The sequence below is a fragment of the Maylandia zebra genome, linkage group LG13, assembly GCF_041146795.1.
Source record: "Maylandia zebra isolate NMK-2024a linkage group LG13, Mzebra_GT3a, whole genome shotgun sequence".
NCBI lineage: Eukaryota > Metazoa > Chordata > Actinopteri > Cichliformes > Cichlidae > Maylandia > Maylandia zebra.
The window spans coordinates 19,375,519-19,398,986 of NC_135179.1; the positions used below are offsets into that span (position 1 = coordinate 19,375,519).

Here is a 23,468-nt window from a genome sequence, read left to right on the forward strand (position 1 = left end):
ATATTTTCTTACAGCATAAAAACATCGTCAGTATAAATAAAATAAATCGGGATATCAAGTGGCAACCAGCTGGAGATGAAATCAAGACAAGAGAATACAGAAGGTTAAAAAGCCTTTATGTGATCAACTTGATCACTCCATATGTACAAGCGGCAGTACAGCAGACACTGAATTATGTCACACGACATGGCCACTCACACAGACCAGACACACCAGCCTCTGGGGTGTGTGGAATATCATCTATAATCTAGAAATACAGTCCTGAGGGACACATAGGAAATGAGTGTGTGTAATTGAAGGCATGAAAAAAGCATATCCCATTAATGAGAGCAGAGGAAGTGTCATGGCACAAATGACTTGGAGCAGGTTAGAGAGGTAACGACATTAGGTTGGGAAGAAAGTCTTTTGGGTCGTCTGTTGTTAACCATTATCTCCAGCTAATCACTGGACTTGCTAATTTTATGAAAACACAGTAAACTTTGATCAGTTGTATGTTTTACAGTTTTACAAAAGTTTATTTAGAGCAGCAATAAAGAATGACATTTAAAAATGATTACTGGGATACAAAAACGAGTATAAACACAGGCTTTCATGTAGACGCTCGCTGCTAAAACACAGTGTCAAAAATATTGAGTACTTTACACAAACAATATAAAACAACGAGAAAATAAAAACACTGTTTCTTAAAGTATGAGTTTTCAGTGAGGTCTCTAAAAACTAGGCGAATGTCTACATTTGTGGTAGATACCCTGCAAGTCACTTTGTGAACTATTGTCCTGGCAAATCTACTCTATAGCCTATTTAATATCAAAATATATTAGATATACTAAAATCAAGTACCAGATATGGCATTAAAGTTACTGAATCTAAAAAGGACATTATCACAAACCACCTTACACAGAGGAACTAAGAGTGAGTATTTGTACTTGAGCAATACTGGAAATGTTTTCAAATAAGCTGCACAAAGGTCAGAGTGACAGTTTTAAATGTCTATGGCAGTTTTGTCCTCTCTGGCTTGTCTGCTGCCCACCCGTCTCAGACCCTCCATCAGAAATGACAGCACTATCACCCAGCGCTGTGCTAGTGACCGCTGTCGTGCGGCGCTTTCGCATTGTTTAAAGTAGGTGGTTGTTCCAGTGGCGACAGCATCAAACTGCTCAGTTAGAAGCCACACCTCCCAGATGAGTGTCAGTCCATTCATGATCATCATTACAACAACCCAGAAATCCTCACCTAACAATGTGAGCCACAATGAGAAGCTGTGGCTGCCTCCAGGCATCTTGCTGTACAGGTAACTTATTCCCGTGGCAACAAAAAGAAGGTGGGCAGCCACCATGGAGAGGATGAAGACCAGGAACAGGCGGTGGTTACCTCGGCCAATGCACCGGTTGAGGAAAAGGCAGTGATGGTCGTAGTCTTTAATGCACATTTCACACAGCTTGCAGTGTTTAGTGTAGTCAGGCTGAAAGAGCTGTGATGAAGACAGGAGAAGGTCATCAAAATATTAGAAAGAAGTAATGCATTTTTATGTATAGACTTTACCAAAAAAAATGGACAGGGCTTTAAACCTGCATTCTTTCTAATGACCCACATAAGGCCACTCAAAAAAATGTGTCTGCTTGGTAATATTCAACTAATTTACATTTTTCATCCCAGAAAAAAAATGTATATGTGTGACACAAGCTGTACGGAAGAAGGATGAGAATGAAGATGACAGATTAATTTCAAAGCAAGAACTTTGATTCAGCGAGCTAAATTTTATAATCTGGAAATTTAAATCTTGCATATAAAGTTCTATTTCATTTAATAGTTTTTAATCAGATATTGGCTCTTTACATGATGTGTTACTGAGGGGCTCAATAGAGCTGTGGTTACAGATTTGCCTAACAAGCAAAACATCCGCGGCTTGATCCCGGGAGGAGACACAAAGCCATTTTTGATTCCATCAAGAAGAGCATCTGGCATAGAAATCAAACATGTGGAGCTACCTGCTGTGGTGATATTTGTTAAAAAGGGAGCAGACGAAAATAGGCAAAAAAACTGAAGTATACTAATACTACTACTACTAGTCAGTTTAGTCTTTCTAAACTAGATAGCTTCAGTACTGTGGTGAAGTTTACATCAATTTATGCTGTTGTAAGGAAACATCCAGAGCAGATGGTGATGATGCTGATTAAATTCACTTACTAAATTCTACCTTTTATACTAGCTTTAGGCTGTCTGAATCTGGAATCTATGTGCTAATGTATCTTGTTCAATTTTTTCTTTTTGCTAAATCCACAGGAAACAGTGAATACTTGAGTAGCAGTACATGTCACAGCCTGTAGACAAAGAAAAATATATCAGATCTCACAAATCAAGTCATTATGTGACTTATTACCAAGTGATTCTTTTCCTCTCACCTCACTGCAACATCAGATCTTAGGGTTCCCCCACCTACCAAATCACTGCATATATTACCTGGCAGCTCTGATATCTGTGGTCTTAACACACGTGCGTGAAGACCTTTTCTAATGTGAGGGGAGTTACAATTAACAGAAAGGCTATGCATAAATTTCAAGATCTAAACAGAAAGAGTGATAATTAGAAAAATAACTACATACAATATAAAGTGTGGCATGTAAAACAAGTTACCAACATGCCCATATGAATGTCTCACCTCACAGTATGGACAGAACCTTTGTGGGCTCTGGTTCTTCTCCACCAGATCAGCGATACAAGAGAACTGAGGATCTGATTCTGCTCTGTCTAGTGTCCCAGGGTCTTGTGTCAGAACCTTACAGAATAACCCAAGGAGTATGGAAAAGTGGACCATCGACACCTGGGTTAAACTACTGGTTGGCCACACACATTCACAACATTAAGGATAAAAATTTTAATAGCACACTTTACATACATTTAAACAGACTCGGTAGAATACCAAATAAACTAGCTGCAGTTTACATCAGTGTTTGCTGGAATTCATATAAAATTGTAAAATGTATATATATGAAAATGTGAAAAATGTAACAGTCAGTAACCAAAGATTAGTGTAACCAATTCAAAATGGTAAATATGGTTAAATTTTCATCTTTTCCCTTTCCTGAGTTACACCATTTTTTTTTGTTTTCGAGTGGTTTATAATGTTGCAGTGAAGTTGAGTTTTGACTTCTTCTTCGCCACACCTGCCTCCATATCACCATATCCCTATCCTCTTTTCCTTCAACCCTCTGCATGTCCTTCTTCGCTCCATCTGTGAATCTCTCCCATGGTCTTCCTCGCTGCCCATATTTAGCATCCTTCACCCAGTGTATCCACTATCCCTCCATCTCAGCCTTGTATCTCTAACTTTGTCTCCAAACTGCTCATACTCTTTTCTAACCCTGTCCCTCCTGGTCACTTGCACCAAACTCTTAGCATCTTCATCTCCCCCACCTGTATTTTTGTCAGCGCCACCATCCACAAATAATACATCACAGCAGGTCTCACTACCATCTTGTAAACCTTCCCTATGACTCCATCTGTCACAAATAACCCTGTTCACTTTGATTACACCCAATGCTTTGGATGGTTGACCCCCAGGTACTTAAACTTTCACTACCTCTACTCCTCGCATCTTCACTGTTACACCTGCCTCCCTCTCATTCACACATGTATTCTGTCTTGCTTCTAATTACTTCCATTCCTCTTCTCTCCAGAGCACATCCACAGCTCTTCAGACTCCAGACTCACAATCACAATATCGTCTGCAAACATCGTCGTCCACGGAGACTGCTGCCTGACCTTATCTGTCAACCTGTTCATCACCAGTGCAAAGGAGAAGGGGCTCAAAGCTGATCCCTGATGTAATCCCACCTCCATCTTCAACCCATCTGTCACTCCTACCACACACCTCAACAATGCCTTGCTCACTATTGTCCTCACTCTCTCCAAGATTAGATTAAACAAAGGTCCCCTCTATCCTACATATCTCCATATGTGACTATTTGAATATAAAATGTAGTCACTTCATCATACAGTGGCATTCTGTTTTGTCATAAATAGTGTATGATTCTGATGTGTTCATCCATGCAGTTGAACAATTGTGCTGAACTCCTCCAAGACTCACAGCTCAGCTAACGTAGGTGTGTGAAAAGCTGAATTATCAAGAAATATGTATGAGCAAAAGACCTAGTATATGCTAGCTTTTCAAAAGGATATTAGGCATCATTTTTCCATAGAAGCAGAGCAGAGAATGGATCAAACCAGCAATGAGGGTTCCCAAGTAGATCGGGTTAGGTAACCTAGAAAGAAGACATATGCTATGTGATATAATAGCAGTAAAGGATGATTATTTACATGCACTGCAATTTTTGCCAAACCTTTGGTATGTGGTCATGCGGTGGTATTGTGTGAAAATGCTTCTGGCAAGCCATGGGAAGAGCAAACCACAGATTAAACCCCCATAGCCTCCCAACATGGCTGCAATCAGCAGGATGGCAGCTCCACTCAGCGATGGAAAAAACAGTGTCCAGTAGTATAAAACTGTTAAGAAAGAAGAACACAAAACACCCTTTTACCTGTTTATAAGATCACATTCAGCATAAAACATCTAAAAAAAAAAAATCCAATTTCAGAGTTGTAACATGAACTGTTTTGCAATTATTATCTTTGTGTTTTTATTGTAAAATAAATGAATAGAGCTCATATACAGATCCAAATGTACCATGAGACTCTCTGGGCTTGTGGTGTATTGGCTCATTAATGTACCGACTCAGTAGTTTGGTGAGTTGCTGATGTCTAGAGAAAAAATACAGCAGAGTAATAATCAGCATCATAATCCCAAGAGAAAGATCGAATCAGGAAAAGCAAACATACTGGATATTTCATAGGTACCAAAGGATGCTAGAATGAAATGCAGCATCCTTCTAGTTTTATGAGGGGGGTGTCACATATTTCTGGAAGCAGCAGATTCACCTAAATGTTTTGCCCTGTTTGCTGAGCTCCAGTGGTGTCAGGCCGCTATGATTCTTCTGATGGAGCATCCCGCACCCTGTTCTCTGCAGTAGTATCCAGCACACTTCCACTCCACCCCTCTCTGCTGCGACGTGAAGCGCTGTCACACCCTGCTGGTCAACTGCATCCACAGCACACCTCTGAAACATATTTGCAAATCCCAGAAAATGTACATAATTTAAGCCTTAGTTTACATTTTAAACAGTTTAAAAGTGGAAAAGTAAAAAGAAGAAAAAACAAATATTTGCAAAAAAAGTGAAAAAGATAAAAACACCAACAGAATGCCTATTATTTTCAGACGCATTAAAACAGGTACAGGCATTGGTGGAAATCACTGCTCAGGCTCTTGAAAACAGTCAGTGACTACACTTCAATGCTCCATCCCCAAAATGCAAGTTGAAACCATGCATTCATCATGCAAATATATACTCTGTGTGCTACATGCAACACACAGAGTGAGAGACAACCAGTCACACTATTTACATTATTAATAATCCATACTCTAAATGTTTGGGTTAAAGAAGCACAAAGATCAAAAGTTGACTAAAGCATAAAGTCACAGTACATTTTTGTATGATGACGTTCGTCATCCCGGCAGCTTTTACACAATATATATTTGACTCAACATTGTTATTAAAACTTTTAGATTGGGCATTATCTTGTGTATTACTGTGTAATAATACTGTTGCACAACTAAAGAGGGTGAAAGAGGCAGACAGTGAAAACTGTATCATACCTGGTCCTTGAGCAAATACCGAATAACTTCTGTGTTTCCTGTGGATGCAGCCAGGTGAAGGGGAGTCACCTGGTACATGTCTGTGTCTGTGAATCTAAACATTCCTGTCTCCCACAAATAGTGCACTGCAATGCTGGGAAAAACAACTAACAGTTAGTGCATGCATAATACAGTACTTTGCAAAAGTCACCCCACATTTCTTTATACTTTCCTTCCAAGAAGCCAGACTTTCTTCTCATTTTTATAAATGTCTTGAGCAATAGTTCTCCAGGCTTTCTGGAGGGTTTTTGTTTTTGTTTTAATTGAATTTTGGCTGCTTTTGCACTCATTTTCTGTTCAGGACATACAGGAATGTTCTGTCTGTTAACCCCCTTAACGCTGACCTGGACTAAAAATCAGTCCAATAGTTTTTTGGGTTTTTTTTGGAGTGATCAATGCAAATTTGGAAATGTTGGTTCTATCTATTTATGTTCAAATCAGTATACATACAGTGAGTGTCTACAGCCATCTGTAAAACTGGCAGAGGCTCTTTCATGGCATGGGACTGCATTTCAGCCAGTGGTGCTGGGAATCGTGTAAAAAATTATGAATGCAGAAAAGTACGGTAGGATTTTCATCCACCATGCAATACCATCTGGACAGTAACTGACTGTCAACAGCTTCTTTTGTCATTGTGACAATGATCCCAAACACCCTGCCAGTGCAGTAAAAGCATACCTGGATAGAAACACATATAGTAAAAGACTATCAGTGGACTGGGTTCACCAAAGCCCGGACCTTCTTATTAAAGCGGTGTGGAATTATTTTGACAGAAAATGGGAGCAAAGGCAGACAAGATTTAAGGAAGAGCTTTGAATGTCCTTCAAGAAGCCTGAAGAACAATTCCTGAAGTCATCTTAAAGAAATTCAGTTCAGGCTGTGTTGAAGAATAAAGGAGATATTAATGACTTTGAAACTTATTAGAACTGTATATCCTCTATGTCAACCTTATATACTGTATTTCTATTTCTATTTATGTTTATACATGTATCAATAGATCACTGCACCTATTTCCCATTCTTATAGCAAAATATAAAGAAATTAGGAGTGGTTCAGGGCTTTTGCATAGCACTGTATATATAACTGTGTAGTAGCCCATGGCAAAAACGACTAAGTTTGTGATACAATGTTTCATCCACTTACATGCTCCCCCCAGTGACCGCATGGTGCAGTGATGTTTTTCCCTGTAGGTCTATGAGACGTAAATCGGCCCCATACTGCATCATTTGATGTATGATGTAGATGTTCCCTTGCCTGATAGTAGTACAAAGTGCACAAGCTCAAATCAAGCTCTCACCTTGAAAATCCAGGCTTTAACTAAATATGCAGCTGCTGCTCACCTGCAGGCAAAATGAAAAGCTGTCTGTCCTGCATCACATGTCAGGTTAGGACCAGCTCCTGCACTAAGGAAAAGGTCGACCAAGGCTCGGTTACCATGCAGAGCAGCATAGTGGAGTGGGGTAAAGCCACCCCAACCTGAATGATGAGAAACGCATTTACATTACACAATCAAGCTTGATGACACTGACCTTCAACTCTGACTTTGACTAACAATATGAGACTGGCATAAATGCATCAACTGTCAGCCTGTTGACGCTGAAAGCCCTCTCAAGTTTGGGGGTTGGAGTAGTTCAGCACAATGTGACTTTGTGCTGTGTTGTCACTGGATCTGTCCATCTCTTCATCACAGGATCTGTGCCAGACCATCTCACAGAAGAGCTGCAGCAGAGTTAGGTTTCTTTTTGGCATTGTGGCAAAATCAAACCAAGAGAGACCAGAAAATGATCAAATATACAATAACATCCGGTAAAACTATAGTTAACTCCCAAACACATTTGCACATTATTCCAAAGTTCTAAAGCCAGGCATGGCAAACAGCATAAAGTGGGTATAAACGTTCTCTTTCTAACTAATGTTTCAGCAGTTTTCTCGCAATAAAATGAGGAAATTGAGAAATCCCGTCGCGATAAGGTTGAATAATGACCTTTTAAAAAAGCCAGATCTGAAGTTTGCACTGTATCTCTTCCTAGCTTACCTTTTTGCTTGAGTATAGATCGGTTACTCTGAACGAAGTGTATACACTCTTCAATATTTCCTCTCTGTATACAATCAAATATGTCCCCACCGCTGACGGAGGACACGGGCATCGGATGCATTATGATGGGTACACGGAGGCCACCTTCTAGTGTTACCACCGACAGAAACTGCAAAGGAAGCAAAATCAACTCCTGGGAAGCGGCGCTACAACATCATAAGGTAAAGTGAGAAGGGATCTCATGTATCGCTACAAAGCAACCGACATCTTTCATTGTGTCAAACTGATTGAGGCAATCCACGCCCTGGACACCGCATTGGTTGCAAGGTGTCACGTGGCCGCGCTTTGCCCAAAGCACGTGGTCGCTATAAATACCATGACGCCTCCAAAGTAAGCAGTAGCGCTGTGCTGTGCCGCGATACCAACTATTACTAATACCAGTACCAATACTTTAAAAACATAATAACAGCTTATGTGGGGGAAGCAGAATGTCGTTTTGAAAATAAAACATAGATGATCCTATTTCACGATTTCTTAAAAAATAAATAAAAATAACAGTCAAAGTAGCCATTCATTTTTCCTGACTCTTTGAATACCCCCCTTCCTAATTATCTCCCTTCATCTATTTTCTTGTGTTAATTTAGTCTTTCTCCATCTCTTCCTCACTTCTCCACAGATGGTGCATCAGGATCAGTTGTTGCTGGTACTACTGTTCATGGTGCAGCAGCCCAGATAGTTAACATGTTGGTTAATTTGACACATTGGGCTGCATTTCTTTTTCTTTTCTTTTCATTGTTTTATCTCAGCTTTCCATCTTTTACCCACTTCTTCCACACTGAACCTTTTCTACAAGCTGCATGAGCGTGCAGCAAAGGTAGAGGAGGGAATGGGCTGTAAGTGCTTGTATCCACTGGGTCGCTCTTCAGGCCGGCCCATCGGCCGAAAAGTGCATCGGGAAAATGCCCTGTATGCCAGAGTACCTGACTTAGAGGATAGAAACAACATATTGATCCGATCGCAATGCCAGTGTTGGTATCGATATTGTCGATATTTGGATGGCCCCGCCCACCTCTAGTAAACTGAAAGTGGCCTGGGGAACTTACCAGAATAGTGTAAAAGAAATGCAAACACCACGGTCATTTAATGGAAGTGTAAGGCATATACTGAAGGAAAAGAGAGCATGCCTTTTTTATTACTTGCCCCTTGCATTTAGTCGTGTAAGATTATGTAAGAATAGCATGGTTTAACCTATAGTGCTCAGGAGGTGAGCTTGTTGGAGTCGGAGGCTAAAATAAGAGTCCAGCTTTTTAACTTCAGAAGGAGCTCGTCAGTTACACATGTCGTCAGCTTACAAAGGTTGGTTAACACTTCTCGTTTTGAAAGTGGTTACTATATGACAGCTTGACCCTACAAAAGAGAGGGCAACTTTGACTGGGGAGCTGACTCATATGTGTGAAAACGTATGTGTGATTTCCATAGCCACACTGTTATCTTTACTCTTTAATTTGCATTCGCTAATTCTGGAACCCTCTTTAAGTGCAGGCATTTTCACTTGTGATACTTAATCTCAGTACTAATACTGAGCTATGCGGAAGGACATTGCTAAGCCATTTTCTTTGCTACATCAGCGTCTCTGCTCTCTTTACTGAAAAACACCGGTTCACTTAACTTATCAAGCTTGAAAGTCTGTGTAATTTTGAGCCTTTTCTTTTACTCCCAACTGCTGTTGATGACACGTTTCTGTATCGTCAATACCCACAAGATGGCGCCGTTTAGTCATTTAGCTAAACACTTCACAAGTGCCGCACACGTCTGTGTGCAGAGTTTCTGCTGTGGTTATTGGCTTTAATTCACATTCACGAATTGTGGTGTGTTCTGCAACGTTGCTAAAGGCTAGTTTCTGTATTTAAAATACTACTTTAGCATATAAATACATCAACTGTCAACTTGCATGGGTTGCTCTTCTCATAGGTTGGTTTTGAAAAGTCCTTCCTAAACACAAACAGTCCAGCCATTCTATTTATTACCAGCAAACAAACAAAAAGCACTTTGTTTCCAATTGTTTCACCAGCAAGTCAATTCCTTCACGCCAATTCGTGACTAAAAGCCAGGTTTGTGGCTTTTGTTGGTGAGTCATGGGCCATGCCACTGTGATTAAATATCACAATAACCTTACAAGACCGGTCTATAAAAAGAAAAGGGACGTTTCTTTGAGCTGCAGTGGGAGGGCCTCATCTAGCCAGCTAAACAACTGTTATTTCACTTCTGCTTCTCTAAGGAAGTGGGAAAGCACATGACTCGCACCAGCTGATTTGAGTTGCTCAAAGTTCAGTCTACTTGGTGGAGATTAGTAAGAGGCGGGTACTTTTACAAAGGGGGCTGCAATGTATGCACTAGTCATGTCTTAGCAGGTTTCTTCTTGTCCATTCCTCCTGACATGGGAACAGAAACAGACCACTCAAGTAGTTGGAATAACACAGCACAGATGACAACATCATCTTAGTGCCAGGAAAACCCCAGATGGCTCTTACACAAACTCAGGTAAAGAATGATCTGTTGCATCTAAGTATTCATGAATTTTGTGGGAAATATGAAAAATGTGTTGGCTTTAAGTTAAGCCCTCTGATTCTTACCACCATTGTTCGTTATGAGTACGTGATTCAAAATGGAAAGTAGTCGAAATAGAGCGACTATAATATGGAAACGACACTCTGGCTACAATTGCCATGCAGTACAATGGCATGAATGTTTAGCAGTAAAACTCCTCACCTCCTGATATGCTGTTAAGCAGAAGTGAAACACATTGCCTCGCAGTATTTAAATAAAGGGCTTATTCAGAGTCACTTACTCCCAACAATGTTGTCCTATTATAAGGATAACAAGCTTTTGATTTTGGAAGTGCAGTTGTATTGAATTGACTTAGGAGTGCTTATTGTGTCATTTTCACACGAGCGATAACTGGTGCTGGTCATTTAACACTACACTACCGGCCTATTCTTAGCAAAAGATCAGTCTTATTTTTTTGACAAAGCAATGGTGCGTGTGAAGCGTGAAAAGTATCACACAGTAGCTCTCAAAGTACTGAAAGTTGGACATCCTTTGTAAAATGCAGACCCTTCATAAAGATGGTAATCAGTAAATGAGAATGGCACATGACTGCCAGTGGTTTGTCCTTCTGCCTATTTCTGAATTGAGACAGTGTGACCAGGGTTGACGGCAGAAGGTTTAGCTTGGGACAAATTAAACTGAGTGACACAAGTGAAGAAAATGTGATTAGATAATATTGTGAAGATTATATAACCTTGCTGTATCTAAAAAGAAAAAAGATGGAACTGTCATATATATTTTTTTTTCTTACCCCCTCCAGGAGCAAACCTTTAGAGGGGAGAGGATCAATAAGGAAACTGGAGAGCTGAGTGCTTCGGGAGAGTTAACAGTCTCTGTGGAGTTGAAGTCAGAGAAAGTGGAGGGCTCTTGTAGCAACCCTCAACTCACACAAGTGCTCAAAGAACAACTGCAGGAGCTGAGAATTCAAACAGCCTGTACCCCTGACCACAGAGCTGTTACTCTGGAGCAAAGAAAGGACCATCTGCGGAAAGTCCTGCCTCTATACATACAGGTATAGACCACTATAAGCAAATAAGTGCATACTTGCCACGGATTGTTCTTCTGTTTATTGTTTTCAGAATTATGTCTTGCACCTCAGTAGTCTACCAAGCATGTTATGTATTTCTGAATATTGTATAACACAGAACAAATTTTCTTCTTGAGAGCCTTTATTAGATTATGTCATTCCAGTTTGCAGTGGGGCCTAAGTTCAAATTTATAATCAACTTTGAAATGGGTAAGTAGATTGCTGGAGACAGTGTGGCATCTGGAAATGCTTCAAACCACAGGAATGAAGACTTAAAGCAACATTAGATGACAGTCAGATGTTTCAACCTTAGGTGATCTTATCACTGAGTGGTTCCAGAACTATTGTGTATGTTGTTCCTGTATCTTTAGATAATAATAAAAAAACAAAAACTCCTTTAAATTGGTGGCTTCATGCCTTACTTTGATTAACTGGTGAAAGAGGTTTTTCTGTTTTTTCCTCTCTCGATGCATCCCAGTTATGAGGAACCCTTACTGTTTTTTGTAACACTTGCATGCACTGTTTCACCACTGTGCTCTTACAAATGCAGACATAATTAGTCTCCATACAACCACACGGAACCTGATGGCTGTGTGTGGTTGTATGTGAAAACCTCACAACCTCATAAGTCCATCTTTAGCAAACTAAGTAAAATCTGATATTTTCTCATGGAACTGAAGACTGTATAGTGTGTGGTACCTTTCATTATTTATAGTATAAAACAGCGGTCTAAATGTAATATTTTACTTAACTTAATGCCAAGTACTTAAGTAAAATATTAGTTATCTTAATGTCAAGCTGACGAGATTGGCTACTGAGAGGCAAAAATCGGTTGCATTTTAACTTACTCTTACACTCAGTTTCAAAGTAATTCGCAGAGAGAACTCTTATTAATTAAATTAGTTACATCAAACATGTTGATAGTACATCAAATCCAAATAAATATTTCTGTTCTCAGTTTTTACTTAAAGGTTTTCAGAGAGGTATTGGGACTGTATTTTGTTGTATAGAGAGGGAAATGGTGTGCACAACATGTAACTTAGTACATGGCTACATTTACAAAAATCAGCTTCTTCTTCGTCGTCTTCTTCTTCTTCTTCTTTTATTAGTCTTTTATTTATCCAGGTAAAACATCTCACTGAGATTAAAAATCTAATTTCCAAGAGAGACCTGGCTTCATGGCGACATAAGTCAAAATACATGTGATGGTTTCTATCCTCTTCGATTCCAGGCCTGTGAAGATGGTGGCCGATTTGAAGGTTTGGACATCAAGGAGCTCGCAGCTCTCACCGCTGACACTGTCATCAGCATTGTCCACAAGAGACTGGCAGACAGACCTGCAGGTACTGCTTCTTACAGTAAATATAGCACAGTAAATTAAGACTTTGGGACTTTCCTCCACCTACTTCTGCTATTTCTGGGTGTCGCTGTTTTTTTCAGTCAGTTATTTTGGCCACTTGGTAAATGGGATGCATATTGAAAATCAAAAGCATACAGTACAGTGTAATGCAGACTGTTCTAAAAAATTATGAAAACACAGAAAGAGGTTACCACTTTTCTGGTTTTATATTTCTATTTCTCTGTCTCTCTCCCGTCTTACTCTCTGTTCCAACTGTTGCCCGTTGTTTATGAAACTGTATATTTCTTTAGATAAGAAAGAGAAAGTTATTTGAGGAAGTAAATGCTTCTTCTTTTTGACACGTGATTTAATTTAGAAAAAGGCCAGCATGGTCCCTGTAGTAGCTTATTAGTGATTTACCTCTTCTCAAGTTTAACCTTCATTTCATTTTAAATGAGTTTACTAGAAACTGTTGTGTATTAAATAAATTCAATTTAGTTATACTTTACTGAAACACTTCTAACTTAAAAAAAATCTGTTTGTTAATTTGGATTTATAATTATGCCAGCTAAGCACATGGTAAAGAACTAAATTGAGCAAAACCGCCGTATTTAACTGTTTTTGAGTTGCATTAATGCCTTCAGATTGTCACAATAAATCTGTTTAATTTGTTTGTTTTTAATCTCTCAGAGGAGGCCCGTGAAAAGGTGGTGCAGTTCTTCAAGAGGCCAGATAATGACAAAAATCATGAAATGGAAGAAAGTTTAGGATGGCTGCTGTTAAAGTCTCTCTTGCTGCTTACAGCTGACAGCTCAGTGAGTCATTAACAGTTTTAAAGCATAGTAAAGTTTCAGTCGGGTTGCTACTCCATATTTTTAGTTGATCAGGTGAATTAATTATGTGTTTGTTTTCAGGATATACTGTCATGTATAAATCAAGAACTCCCTGGTGCTTTGATGAAATGTCTGTACCTTCTAGTGTGCCTTCCATCTAAAAAGGAGAGCATCAAAATAGAAGAAACCTTTCAGGAAACATTAACACAGGTTAGTAACAACTGACTTCTCCCTTTAGATGGCAATGGGTTATTTTTGTTTCTGTGATTTTTGGTTTTCTGTTGTGCAAACTCACATTTTCTTCTTTCCCCAATTTTTGACAAACCATACTTCTCTCGTCTTTCTCTTTTAGGTTATTCTTCAGCTGTGTAGGCTGCCAGTCAACGTGGAGATACTGGTAGAGACTCAGGAACTGCAGTGTCTTATTATTGGTCTCACGTCATTATGGGATCAGACCAGTGCCACCTGGAGGTATCAAGCCTCCCGCATCCTCAAAGCAGTCTCTGCTGTAGCAACAAGCAACACTGTCCCCAGTTTACTAGGTAAGATAAAACACAAATATTTGCAGTAATTAACATTTTTGTAGCAAGTATAGTCTTCTTACTGATTTGCTTCTTACTTGTAATAGGCCTCATTGCACTCTTAAATATTGTGTCAAAACAGGATACATAGTAGCATGAGTGGGAAGTGATTTGTGCAGTAATGAATTAATTATAGCAAGAAACATGATCTAACATCTCAACAGAGTTGTACTGAAAGTCACATGAAGCCTTAATAAGCACAAATAATTCATTCGAATGTTCTAGTGCACATGGGTTTACTCAATTTATTTTGGATACCAAGATGCTATCAACACTTTTCCATGTGGTATTTTGGTCAATTGACTCTGTGCCACTTTGCTGTGGAATTAACATTCTACTGCAGTTTGTGGAACTTTGCACTAAGAAAAACATTTTATTAAGTCACTATTCAAGACTGCTATAAAGATGTATGGTTGAAAAAAATTGTTTGATTCAACTGTAAACTTTTATGCAAATGGATGTTGTTGTCAATTCGCTAACCAAGAACACTGCTTTTCTTATTAGGCAAGAACTGTGTTCGCATCTGCATCCAGAACCTCTTGCACATCACTGGTGATGTCTCAGGATCACTGCTAGCTGAGGTGGCTGTGGCTGTGTTTAGCTTCATTAGAGACACCTATCACCTCAGTCCAGCCCTGTTCATCGAGTTTGACACAAACAATGGTTACAAGGCCCTCGAGAATATCCTGAAACGGTGAGAATAAAGGTCGCTGACACAAAAAGCAATGAAACAGAAGCTGAAGTTAATGATACTCAATTAAAAACATATTAAGCAGACATACTTATCTAAAGACAATTAAATATGTTAAAAGAATTGTATTGTTGTTTTGTTGGTCTTTGTAAGCAAGGAGATGCACATTAGTGAAAGTTAAGTGGAATTTATTAGGATACAACCACTTCAAGTAATGAAATGTTTCATATAAAATCAATTTGGTTGGCCAGCACAGAGGAAGCTTTATTTATCTTTAGTAAAGAGCTTATCTTTAAATATTTATTTCTACTCATCATTTCTTATCTTTGTTGTCTCCTATTGTTATAAAATCATTAGCTGTGAGGAGGGCGTGTCCTTAGAGCAGTTTCAGCCTGTGGAGGAGTTACTGGCTCTCATTGGGTCTTTCACTCTTCTTGGAAAAACTGAACTGAAAGTGGCTCTTTGTGTCACCAACCCCCAACCTTCAGGCTTTAAATTTGACCCTCCACTCACGAAAGGTAGGCCAAGCCTTCATAATAAGCTCTCTATTGTTATTCTCAGGACACCTGTCACTAATTATCACTTAAGAGCTGATTGTACCTTGAGGATAAACTCTGTATTTGGAAGAGATGCTTCATATTCCAAACCATCTAATTAATATCAGTTGCATGGCTCAGCAAAGACAGAATCAGATTTCCCTCCCAGAAGAACCACACAGGTCATCCCTCCTTTGCACTTTTGCCTTTATATAACCCACCCAAACTACACTACCCACTTCCTATGATTTCCCACACATCCTGACTCCCCATACAGCTACCCCCACTGCAGCACACAACGCCCCTCGGGTTAACAGGAAGCTGAGGTGATTATGTCTGGGATGATGAAGTGGAGGCTTCCCCTCTAACTCTGTTAGGATGCCCCACATCCATTCACCACTGGCCTACAGCAACCAGTCATCTATCATGGATGCACACACATCTCTATCAACACTCATAAATAGAGTGTCCATAACAAACACATACATATCATCCCAGCGTACACACAGACACGCACTCAACACCCATCTATCACATCAAGGAGTAGATCTGTTTCCAGCAGAGGGACCAGGGACTGTTTTATGCTGACCTTATTTGGTTTTGATGCAATTTTGTGTAATCGAGAAAATGAATCCTATTACTAACCAGCCTTTTATTTATTCATGACAAACACAAGTGTGTTTTGGCACCTAAATGTAAGGCCTCCTCTTAATATTTTGACAGTACAGTAAACAAACTCTATCAAGGTAGATCATGCTACTTTTCTTTTGCACTTATGCATGCGACACTATCAAATCTTTGCTTGTATAACTCAATAGGTTTGTGAGATTGAACATGTGCTCTGTTGTTTATGTCTTTGTTTTCCTATGACATTCACATTGTGATGCCAGGAATTTGCACGAATAATTCAGGTTTTAAATTCAAAACATCTTTTAGCTAAATTGACCTCAAACTGATATTGTTTCACATTACTCTGTGTCATAAAGTAGTATAAGAGTGCATTCCCTACCCATTCATATAGAACATATTTTCTCAAATCTGATCAGATCTAAAAGCAAAAATCTTATTTTGAGAAGTGTTCTAGTCTTTGGACACATTTTAGTTTCCATACTCGTGTCTCCAGGTTTGGCAGTGAAGAACCTTCGTGCCTTCCACTTGCTGCAGGCCTCCTTGATGCATTCTGAGGATTCTCTGCTTGCCTGCCAGCTTCTTCGAACCTTACAGACAATATGGGAGAGAGACCCAGCCAATTTCTTCCTCTTGGAGTGGACTGTTCAGTCAGTGGCCCAGCTGGCTACTTGTGTGTGGCGTAAACCAGCTCCCGTCCAGAAACTCTTCTTTTCCCTTGTAGAGATGGTATGATTTCTGATATTGACAGTAAAATACATATGCATCCTTTGTCATCAATGCAACAAGCATACAGGGCCTGATTAAATATCTTTTATTTATTTATTTTTTATTTTAAACAGGTGATATTTAAATTGAACTACATCCCCCATGAGACTTTGCGTGCGCTGTTGAATGTGTTGAAGCAGAGCTGGGCTGGGACTCTGGCCGGTGCGGTGGCAGGGATAGAATTTGGAGTGGTGGCTCTTAAGAGTTTTCACAAGTAAGCAGTGCAAGTTGTTAAAATATTTATCTTTTCAGTACGTTCCTGCTTGCTCGTTTATATATATATATATATTTTTTTAATCCTAAAATAAAAAATATATATATATTGTTTTTGGTCTTGTTAGTGAAATTACTTTAAAAAAAGAATGCAGCCAAAAAACAGTTGTCTTTAAAAGCAAAAAAGGTGGGTTATTCAGATCATTTAAATGTCTGTCTTTAAATATTAAAAATGATGTGTACTGCTCTTTTAATTTCTTTAAATAAAATCTCTGTTTTTGAAGGATGACTATGCACAGTGCAATGCTTTCCGAGGCGCTAACTGACTTGGGTCTGCTGGAGCTGCTGCTTGGAGAACTCCGCAGGAGAGCTAAAATCCTGAGGAAGGCTGGAGTAGTCTCTTGTCCTAAAATGGGTATAAATGATTGTTTCAGTTTCCTCAACTTGTCATATAATTAGTTGTACAAGTACTAAGTGCAGACAAAGGGTGCTTGTGTGACATAATGCCTGCCGTTACAAAAAACTTGGGAATGAACAGAACACTTGGCCATGAAAGAGTACTTAAGAATACAAAGTGTGTCATTGTGAAATGAAACTCGTATGCTGCTTTGTATTTGGCCATGTACCTTCGGTCTAGCAGGCAAATGTAACCTGAAAAGTGCATCTTTCATCCTGACTATGTGCCCTGCGGTTCACACCTTCTCTTTAGATTCTCAGCAGCTGCCATGTATCGAGGAAGGCGAGAAACTGCTCACTACTTGCATGCTTGAAGTTGTGTCAGCCCTTACTCTGCGTTCAATCAAAAACACAGGTACATGCAGTCATACTTTCCATATCCAGTCACTTGTGTACCAGGCATAATAAATATTTATTTCTTTCATTTGTCTTGAAGCTGCACACTGTTTTTGCTAAATGTTTTGCACATGTATTCCAGTTTCAGTGCGAGACCTTGGTATGATTCCCTATATCAAGATCTTCTTGGATGTTGATCAGTATCGAGAGTCCACTTTGAGCATTTTGGAGCAGCTAGCTGAGATTAACCCAGAGGAATTCATGAGTACAGCCATTGGAGCTCTCTGCTCCTCCACACAGCAGGAACTTGGATTAAAGCAAGACCTTTTGCAGGTACTTTACATGGACCCTCCATCAGAGACAACCTCACACACACACACACATCCAGTGATCTAAGTTGAACTGTGCATGTAGCCTCTATATCACATCATAACAAATAGTAATACACTTAAAACATAATAAGCTTCTGAATTTATTTTCTTAGCATGTGGGACTCTTATTCCATTATGGACAAATGCAGATTGATTTGCTAAAATGCGTTTAGCTGTTAACTCTGGACCGATTTGATTAGACCTGCAGCCTTGTGCTGTGGCACTCAGAAGATTACCACCTCTATCAGATCAGTGAATGGGACAGATCTGATTAGACTTAACCAAGTTACACACCTACTGTATGTGTCCATTTTTATAGATGGCAGCAAGAAGACCACTTACTTGCTGATATTATGTGTACTTTGTGTGTGAGCGCGTGTGCTTGTTTGTGCACACATGCACGCTTTTTTTCTGGAAGTGTGGGTATGTGTGTATGTGTGTGTCTGTTCTTTGTGCTAACATGGTTATAGCAGGTGGCAATCAGATTGGGTGCGACCTGGGCTAGCAAGTGTTGAGAGCCATTGTGATTACTCCAGTTTCAGTTAATCACATTTCCCCCTGCGTTCTGTCTCACACATTACCTACCTGATGGATTAGTTCTCTAAATTTGATAAAGGCTAATGGGATTTTGTTCACTTCCAAAAACTAGTTACCAGAAATGATTTATGATTTATCTATACGTTTCATCTATTTTTTATGACACTGTTTTAATTGAATGGGGAGATCTTTTAAAAGCCAAGATTTTAGGCTTAGTGCCTATTACATTGCTTTATCTGTCAATGCTTGATCAGAATCTACTGGGTAAATGTATTATTAAGCTAAAATGTGTTTTAGTGTACATGCAGATTGTTCAAATGGTCTCAGTTCTGTCTTTGGTATTTCAGTCTTTGTTGAAGGTCTTGGAAAGCCCCAACAGTTGGGATGCCTTCAGGAGGGCAGGAGGCTTCACTGGACTGTTGTCTCTGGTGACGGACATGGAAGGAGCCCTATCTAACCCTCCGCAGGGAGAAGTGTGGAAGTCACTGGGGCATCAACCACTAGTTGACCACCTCCTCCTCACATTGCACATTTTGTCTGTGGTTGTGCATCTTCACACTGCAAATGCCCATCATTTTGAGACTGGTGGCTTTTATGAAAAACTGGCAGAGGCTCTACTTCAGCTTGGCTGCTTCCATGCTGAAGGCTCTGGGAGAGAGAAGTGGGTTGGTGAAAAGTGCTCCTGTCCCTGGACTGGAGAAGAAAACCAGGCTCCTGGAAAGAGCTTCTACCAGTTTGTTGATTTGGCAGAATCCCCTGTAGCTTCTGCCTCTCCCTCCACACCACAGCCCAATCTGCCTCTCACTCTTCAGACATGTATAAGGCTGCTGTCCTTTCTCGACCAGTTTGCCACAGGAACATACTCTCCTCAGAAGTTAAATTTGGGACCAGAGCGAGAGGATGGATGTGATGACAATAAAAGAAAATCAAATGGAACAGCAGCACATGAAGGAGTTTATTCAGGATCTCCTCCTGCCCACTTGGGATCAGGCTCACAGTCCATGGAGGACAAACAGGGAAGTTCCAGAAACATGGTGCCCAGGAGTCCCTCAGTTTGCACGGAGTCTCAGTACAGGTGGATATTTCATTTTGGAGGGTTTTTCTTAATATAAATTTATGCATTCACATCTAAATTGTACACATAAATGTACTAATTGTCTGTGATGTCAAGTATTGACCCTTTCCCCCCCCCCTTTTTTTTTTTTTTTTTAAATCTCTTTTTTTATTTTTATGTTGCCTGGTTTATAGTAGGTTCAGTTGTGATCCTGTTATTCTTCACCCAGGAGCAATCAGAGTTATTATGACTCTCCTTCCATCGGTTTTTACTCACGAGGACCCACAGGTACCTTTCCATACCTGACATTTTACAATCTCTAATGTGCCATACTTTTTAATCCTCAAAGAGGCCCGGCATTAGAGAAATTTATTTTCCTCTTTCACAGCTCTCAATGGAAGTCCAACTCTCACTTGCACACCACATCCAGGCAATGGTCAAATCTGAGCGAAACCGTCAGATTATGTGTGAGGGTGGGCTGGTCTCCATCCTCCTGGCCCACTGTCAGAGCATGTTGCTCACTCCTAACCACCCACTACATCTACCTGTTACACGCATTTTGGAGAAGCTCTCTTCCCAGTGCATCACTCCTTCAGACTTCAGGTCAGTTATGCACATAAACTGGAGTTTATATTCAAAGTATTTCTTTTTTGTACTGAACCCACAATATTGTCTATATAACCTTTCCCTCCTCAGAAAATTCCTGTGTTTGGGGGATCCTCTCATGTGTTTGGGAGACAAAACAGCCAAGCAAATACAGTCAGAATGTAACCCAGAAACCAACGGACCTGTATCAAATGGTACACATGTGTCAGGTTTTTTTTTGTTTTTTTTTTTTTTTTTTTTTAAATCAATAAATATTTCATTTCATCCTCTTGAGATTTAGCTTTGGTTTTAATACATGAAACACATTAGATTTTGCTTGTTGTCTAAACCAGGTCACAATACAGGGGTAAAGACATTGAAGCGCAGCTTCAGTTTGTTGCAGTCTACAAACTCCATTGGTTCAGCAATCCCTGTCCACCAGATCCTCAGTCTCGTGTCCATGACTTCACCGCGGACCTTTAAACCACACAGACTCTCTTGCTCACCTGCTTTTGTGGAGTTTGACATGAGTGAGAGTGGATATGGGTGAGTTCTTGCTTCACTGAGCTTCTGACTACTCTTGCAATATTAAATAGAGTAGATGATTAGATGGGGTTTTGTTTGTTTTTTTTGTTGTTGTTTTTTGCTGCAGTATCAGATTTCATCAAGTGATAAGAAAGGAAAAATAGTGAGAATACAGTAGTGAAAAGAGATAAGAATTTTAAATCATTATGTTAATAAAATATTGTGCTGTAAGTGTTGCACATAAAATTACCTTATAATTAAAATAAATAAATAAATCAGCCATTTGCTAAATACTTGTAATGTAACATTTTGCTTTGTAGCTGTCTTTTCCTCCCCTCTCTGGCCACAGTGAAAGGCGTGACTGCTGATTCAGTCTCAACAGGTGGAATTGGAGGAGGCAAGTCCCCATACTTTATTATTGCAGATTTGTGCATGATTCTGAATAACTGTTTAATCAGTTCCCTCTCATATTTCAGACTGCAGAAGTTTTCCACCTACAGCTGGTCTTTCATTTACCTGCTGGTTCCAGATCAACAGGTTCAGTTCAGCCTGCGATTCCCACCCAATCCGCTTACTGTCTGTGGTTCGCCACATGTCCCGCACTGAACAACAGTACATCTGTTTGTCCATCTCCTTCTCAGCCTATGACGGCTGTCTGGTAATATCTACAGAGGAGGAAGCATTAACATATCTAGGTGAGAGTACTGTTTGTTCTTGGTGTGAACTTAGCAGAATTTGTTTTGAATTTTAATTAATTTTTAGTTAAAAACATCAGTGTTTTTGCAGTGAGGTGTTTAAACTACAGAGACCATTATCCTCCATGTTTTTCAACAGATATGATGGAGCCGGAAGCTGAAGTAAGCAGTCCCACATCTTTGCCTACGTCGCTGAGGTTCCGTTGCTCCAGTATGCTGGTCCCAGGTCAGTGGCACCATCTGGCTGTGGTCATGGCCAAAGACTTGAAGAAGAGCTGTGTGACCTCGGCCTACTTCAATGGCAAAGCAGTGGGGACAGGAAAGGTATGCTGCTGAGAGGAGCTGCACTGATTCAAAGTCTTACTGTAGCATTCATGTGTTCATTCATGTGTCCATTTCCTGTCAGATGAAGTATATTCAGCCATTCCCTGGTCAGCATGTCTCCATGGACCCCTCAGCTGTGATTGATGTATATGGAGTAATGGGGACACCTCCTCTCTGGAAGGAATATGCTGCTGTAGTGTGGCGAGTGGGTCCGTCTTACCTTTTCGAAGAGGCTTTGAGCTCTGAGGCAGTGGGTGCTATATACACACAAGGCACCGCATACCTTGGCAATTTTCTGGCTTTGCGAAACACAAGTGAGTCAGCGTTGCACTAATTTCACACATCTCTAATTTGTTCACTTTTAGTGAGTCATCCTAAATGGGCACTTTAGGTTTAGTCTGATTTTGTCTTTTGTCATGAGTTTTCATCATGTGAACCTACAATTAAGTACAAGTTTAATAGTGTCATAACAGTTCTCATTCAAAAAAAACATCATGGTAGATTATTTTAAATTATTACATCAGTTGCATGTAATTGCACAAGTAGTTTTTCTTAATATACAGAATTTGACAGTTTATTGTGATCCATTATGTGAATCCATCCATTGTGCATTGTTTAGCTTCACTCGCTGGACTTGATATACTTCACCGGTCTGTATTTACCTCTCTGCTTGTGTCCAGGCCATGATCGAGATCATGACTCTCTCCCTCTCAGACTTGTTCCTGAGGAGAGGATCTCATTTGGCATTAACCCAGCAGTTTCCACATTAACAACTGTTGTTCAGATCAGAGAGGATTACAACGAGGTGGATTGCAGGCTGATTGCTAAAGAGGTAAGGTGAGCCTTTTGTTGAAACTAATTGTTTGTTGTTTTAATAGATTGTAGTAATCCATGTGTCTAATTGCAGATGGGGATAACATGTCGCGATCAGTCCACCCCTGTGTTCCTTGCTCAAAACATCAGCCAACACCTGAGTGGTACAGCTCGTACCATAGGAGCAGCGCTGGTTGGACATTTTGGTAATTCAAATATTGTCCTGAAACTGTTGTTCCCTATTACTGACACTTTATTTATTCATTTATTCATTTATTGTTTTACGTTTGACTACTTCCTTCTAGGTGTGCGTACGTTCACCCCTAGTTCTGCATCTAATGGTTTTCTGTACGTCGGTGGACCTGCTGTTGTTCTCAGTCTGGTTGCAATGGCACCAGATGATAGCTCTTTGTATGCAGCAGTTAAAGTCCTTCATTCTGTTTTGGAGACCAACTCTGCCATGCAGCAGGAAATGAACCGCATAAATGGATACAAGGTCTGTGAGATCTTCATGTGCTGGAGTAGCACAGTTGATTCATTAAAAGACATAAATATCTGCTGTTTACAGTTGTTATCTCTTTTTATGTGTGTCCTTGTAGCTGCTAGCTTTCCTGCTGAAGATGAAGAGCAGTCTGGTCAGCCACCGAACCTTTCAGTTGGTTCTGCATCTCACAAATTCATTTGAGCCGGGCTATGGATCTGGTTGCCTACAGAAAACACCTGCTTTCCAAGCTCTGCTGTGTGACCTAGATGTGGGTATCCAAAT

The 23,468-nt window shown here is 39.9% G+C and overlaps 2 protein-coding genes across 7 annotated transcripts in view; one reads left to right on the forward strand and one right to left on the reverse strand.

Moving 5' to 3' along the window:
• Positions 1 to 99: 99 nt before the first annotated feature.
• si:ch211-223a10.1 (uncharacterized) lies at positions 100 to 8,084 on the reverse strand. Of its 2 annotated transcripts, none has more exons than XM_004555875.3 (10): positions 7,785 to 8,084; positions 7,090 to 7,225; positions 6,893 to 7,003; positions 5,711 to 5,843; positions 4,936 to 5,114; positions 4,685 to 4,758; positions 4,341 to 4,503; positions 4,180 to 4,262; positions 2,660 to 2,850; positions 100 to 1,471 (listed from the first exon to the last, which is right to left on the reverse strand). In XM_004555875.3, the coding sequence occupies exons 1-10, from the start codon at positions 7,903 to 7,905 to the stop codon at positions 983 to 985; spliced, it is 1,680 nt and encodes a 559-aa protein (XP_004555932.3). In that variant the 5' UTR covers positions 7,906 to 8,084; the 3' UTR covers positions 100 to 982. The 2 variants fall into 2 exon arrangements, with proteins under 2 accessions (XP_004555932.3, XP_076747816.1); XM_076891701.1 differs by having other exon boundaries at positions 7,090 to 7,468; positions 7,785 to 7,871.
• Positions 8,085 to 8,898: 814 nt separating this feature from the next.
• wdfy4 (WDFY family member 4) overlaps positions 8,899 to 23,468 on the forward strand; it is a 38,486-nt gene continuing 23,916 nt past the window's right edge. For 3 of the 5 annotated variants that reach the window (XM_024804662.2, XM_076891703.1, XM_024804663.2), the window contains exons 1-26: positions 10,122 to 10,325; positions 11,152 to 11,403; positions 12,650 to 12,761; positions 13,448 to 13,572; positions 13,672 to 13,800; positions 13,943 to 14,132; positions 14,676 to 14,865; positions 15,220 to 15,380; positions 16,522 to 16,754; positions 16,868 to 17,007; positions 17,291 to 17,421; positions 17,716 to 17,817; positions 17,941 to 18,131; positions 19,054 to 19,781; positions 19,955 to 20,048; positions 20,149 to 20,363; positions 20,457 to 20,560; positions 20,699 to 20,891; positions 21,191 to 21,267; positions 21,347 to 21,565; positions 21,705 to 21,889; positions 21,972 to 22,203; positions 22,570 to 22,721; positions 22,797 to 22,908; positions 23,008 to 23,198; positions 23,302 to 23,454. In XM_024804662.2, the coding sequence (XP_024660430.2) occupies positions 10,305 to 10,325; positions 11,152 to 11,403; positions 12,650 to 12,761; positions 13,448 to 13,572; positions 13,672 to 13,800; positions 13,943 to 14,132; positions 14,676 to 14,865; positions 15,220 to 15,380; positions 16,522 to 16,754; positions 16,868 to 17,007; positions 17,291 to 17,421; positions 17,716 to 17,817; positions 17,941 to 18,131; positions 19,054 to 19,781; positions 19,955 to 20,048; positions 20,149 to 20,363; positions 20,457 to 20,560; positions 20,699 to 20,891; positions 21,191 to 21,267; positions 21,347 to 21,565; positions 21,705 to 21,889; positions 21,972 to 22,203; positions 22,570 to 22,721; positions 22,797 to 22,908; positions 23,008 to 23,198; positions 23,302 to 23,454 (4,632 nt within the window). In that variant the 5' untranslated portion in view covers positions 10,122 to 10,304. Of the gene's footprint in view, positions 9,141 to 10,121; positions 10,326 to 11,151; positions 11,404 to 12,649; positions 12,762 to 13,447; positions 13,573 to 13,671; positions 13,801 to 13,942; positions 14,133 to 14,675; positions 14,866 to 15,219; positions 15,381 to 16,521; positions 16,755 to 16,867; positions 17,008 to 17,290; positions 17,422 to 17,715; positions 17,818 to 17,940; positions 18,132 to 19,053; positions 19,782 to 19,954; positions 20,049 to 20,148; positions 20,364 to 20,456; positions 20,561 to 20,698; positions 20,892 to 21,190; positions 21,268 to 21,346; positions 21,566 to 21,704; positions 21,890 to 21,971; positions 22,204 to 22,569; positions 22,722 to 22,796; positions 22,909 to 23,007; positions 23,199 to 23,301; positions 23,455 to 23,468 lie in introns of those variants that run through there. The other 2 variants (XM_024804661.2, XM_076891702.1) reach the window with 2 other exon arrangements.

Excerpts from the sequence above, each read along its gene's own strand:
- si:ch211-223a10.1 (XM_004555875.3), bottom strand. The coding sequence starts at position 7,905 with ATGCATCCGATGCCCGTGTCCTCCGTCAGCGGTGGGGACATATTTGAT. Across the intron at positions 2,851-4,179 it reads CTATGGAAAAATGATGCCTA|GTGTGTGGCCAACCAGTAGT; the intron begins ATATCCTTTTGA and ends AATGTTGTGAAT. Across the intron at positions 1,472-2,659 it reads GGTTCTGTCCATACTGTGAG|CTCTTTCAGCCTGACTACAC; the intron begins GTGAGACATTCA and ends TCTTCATCACAG.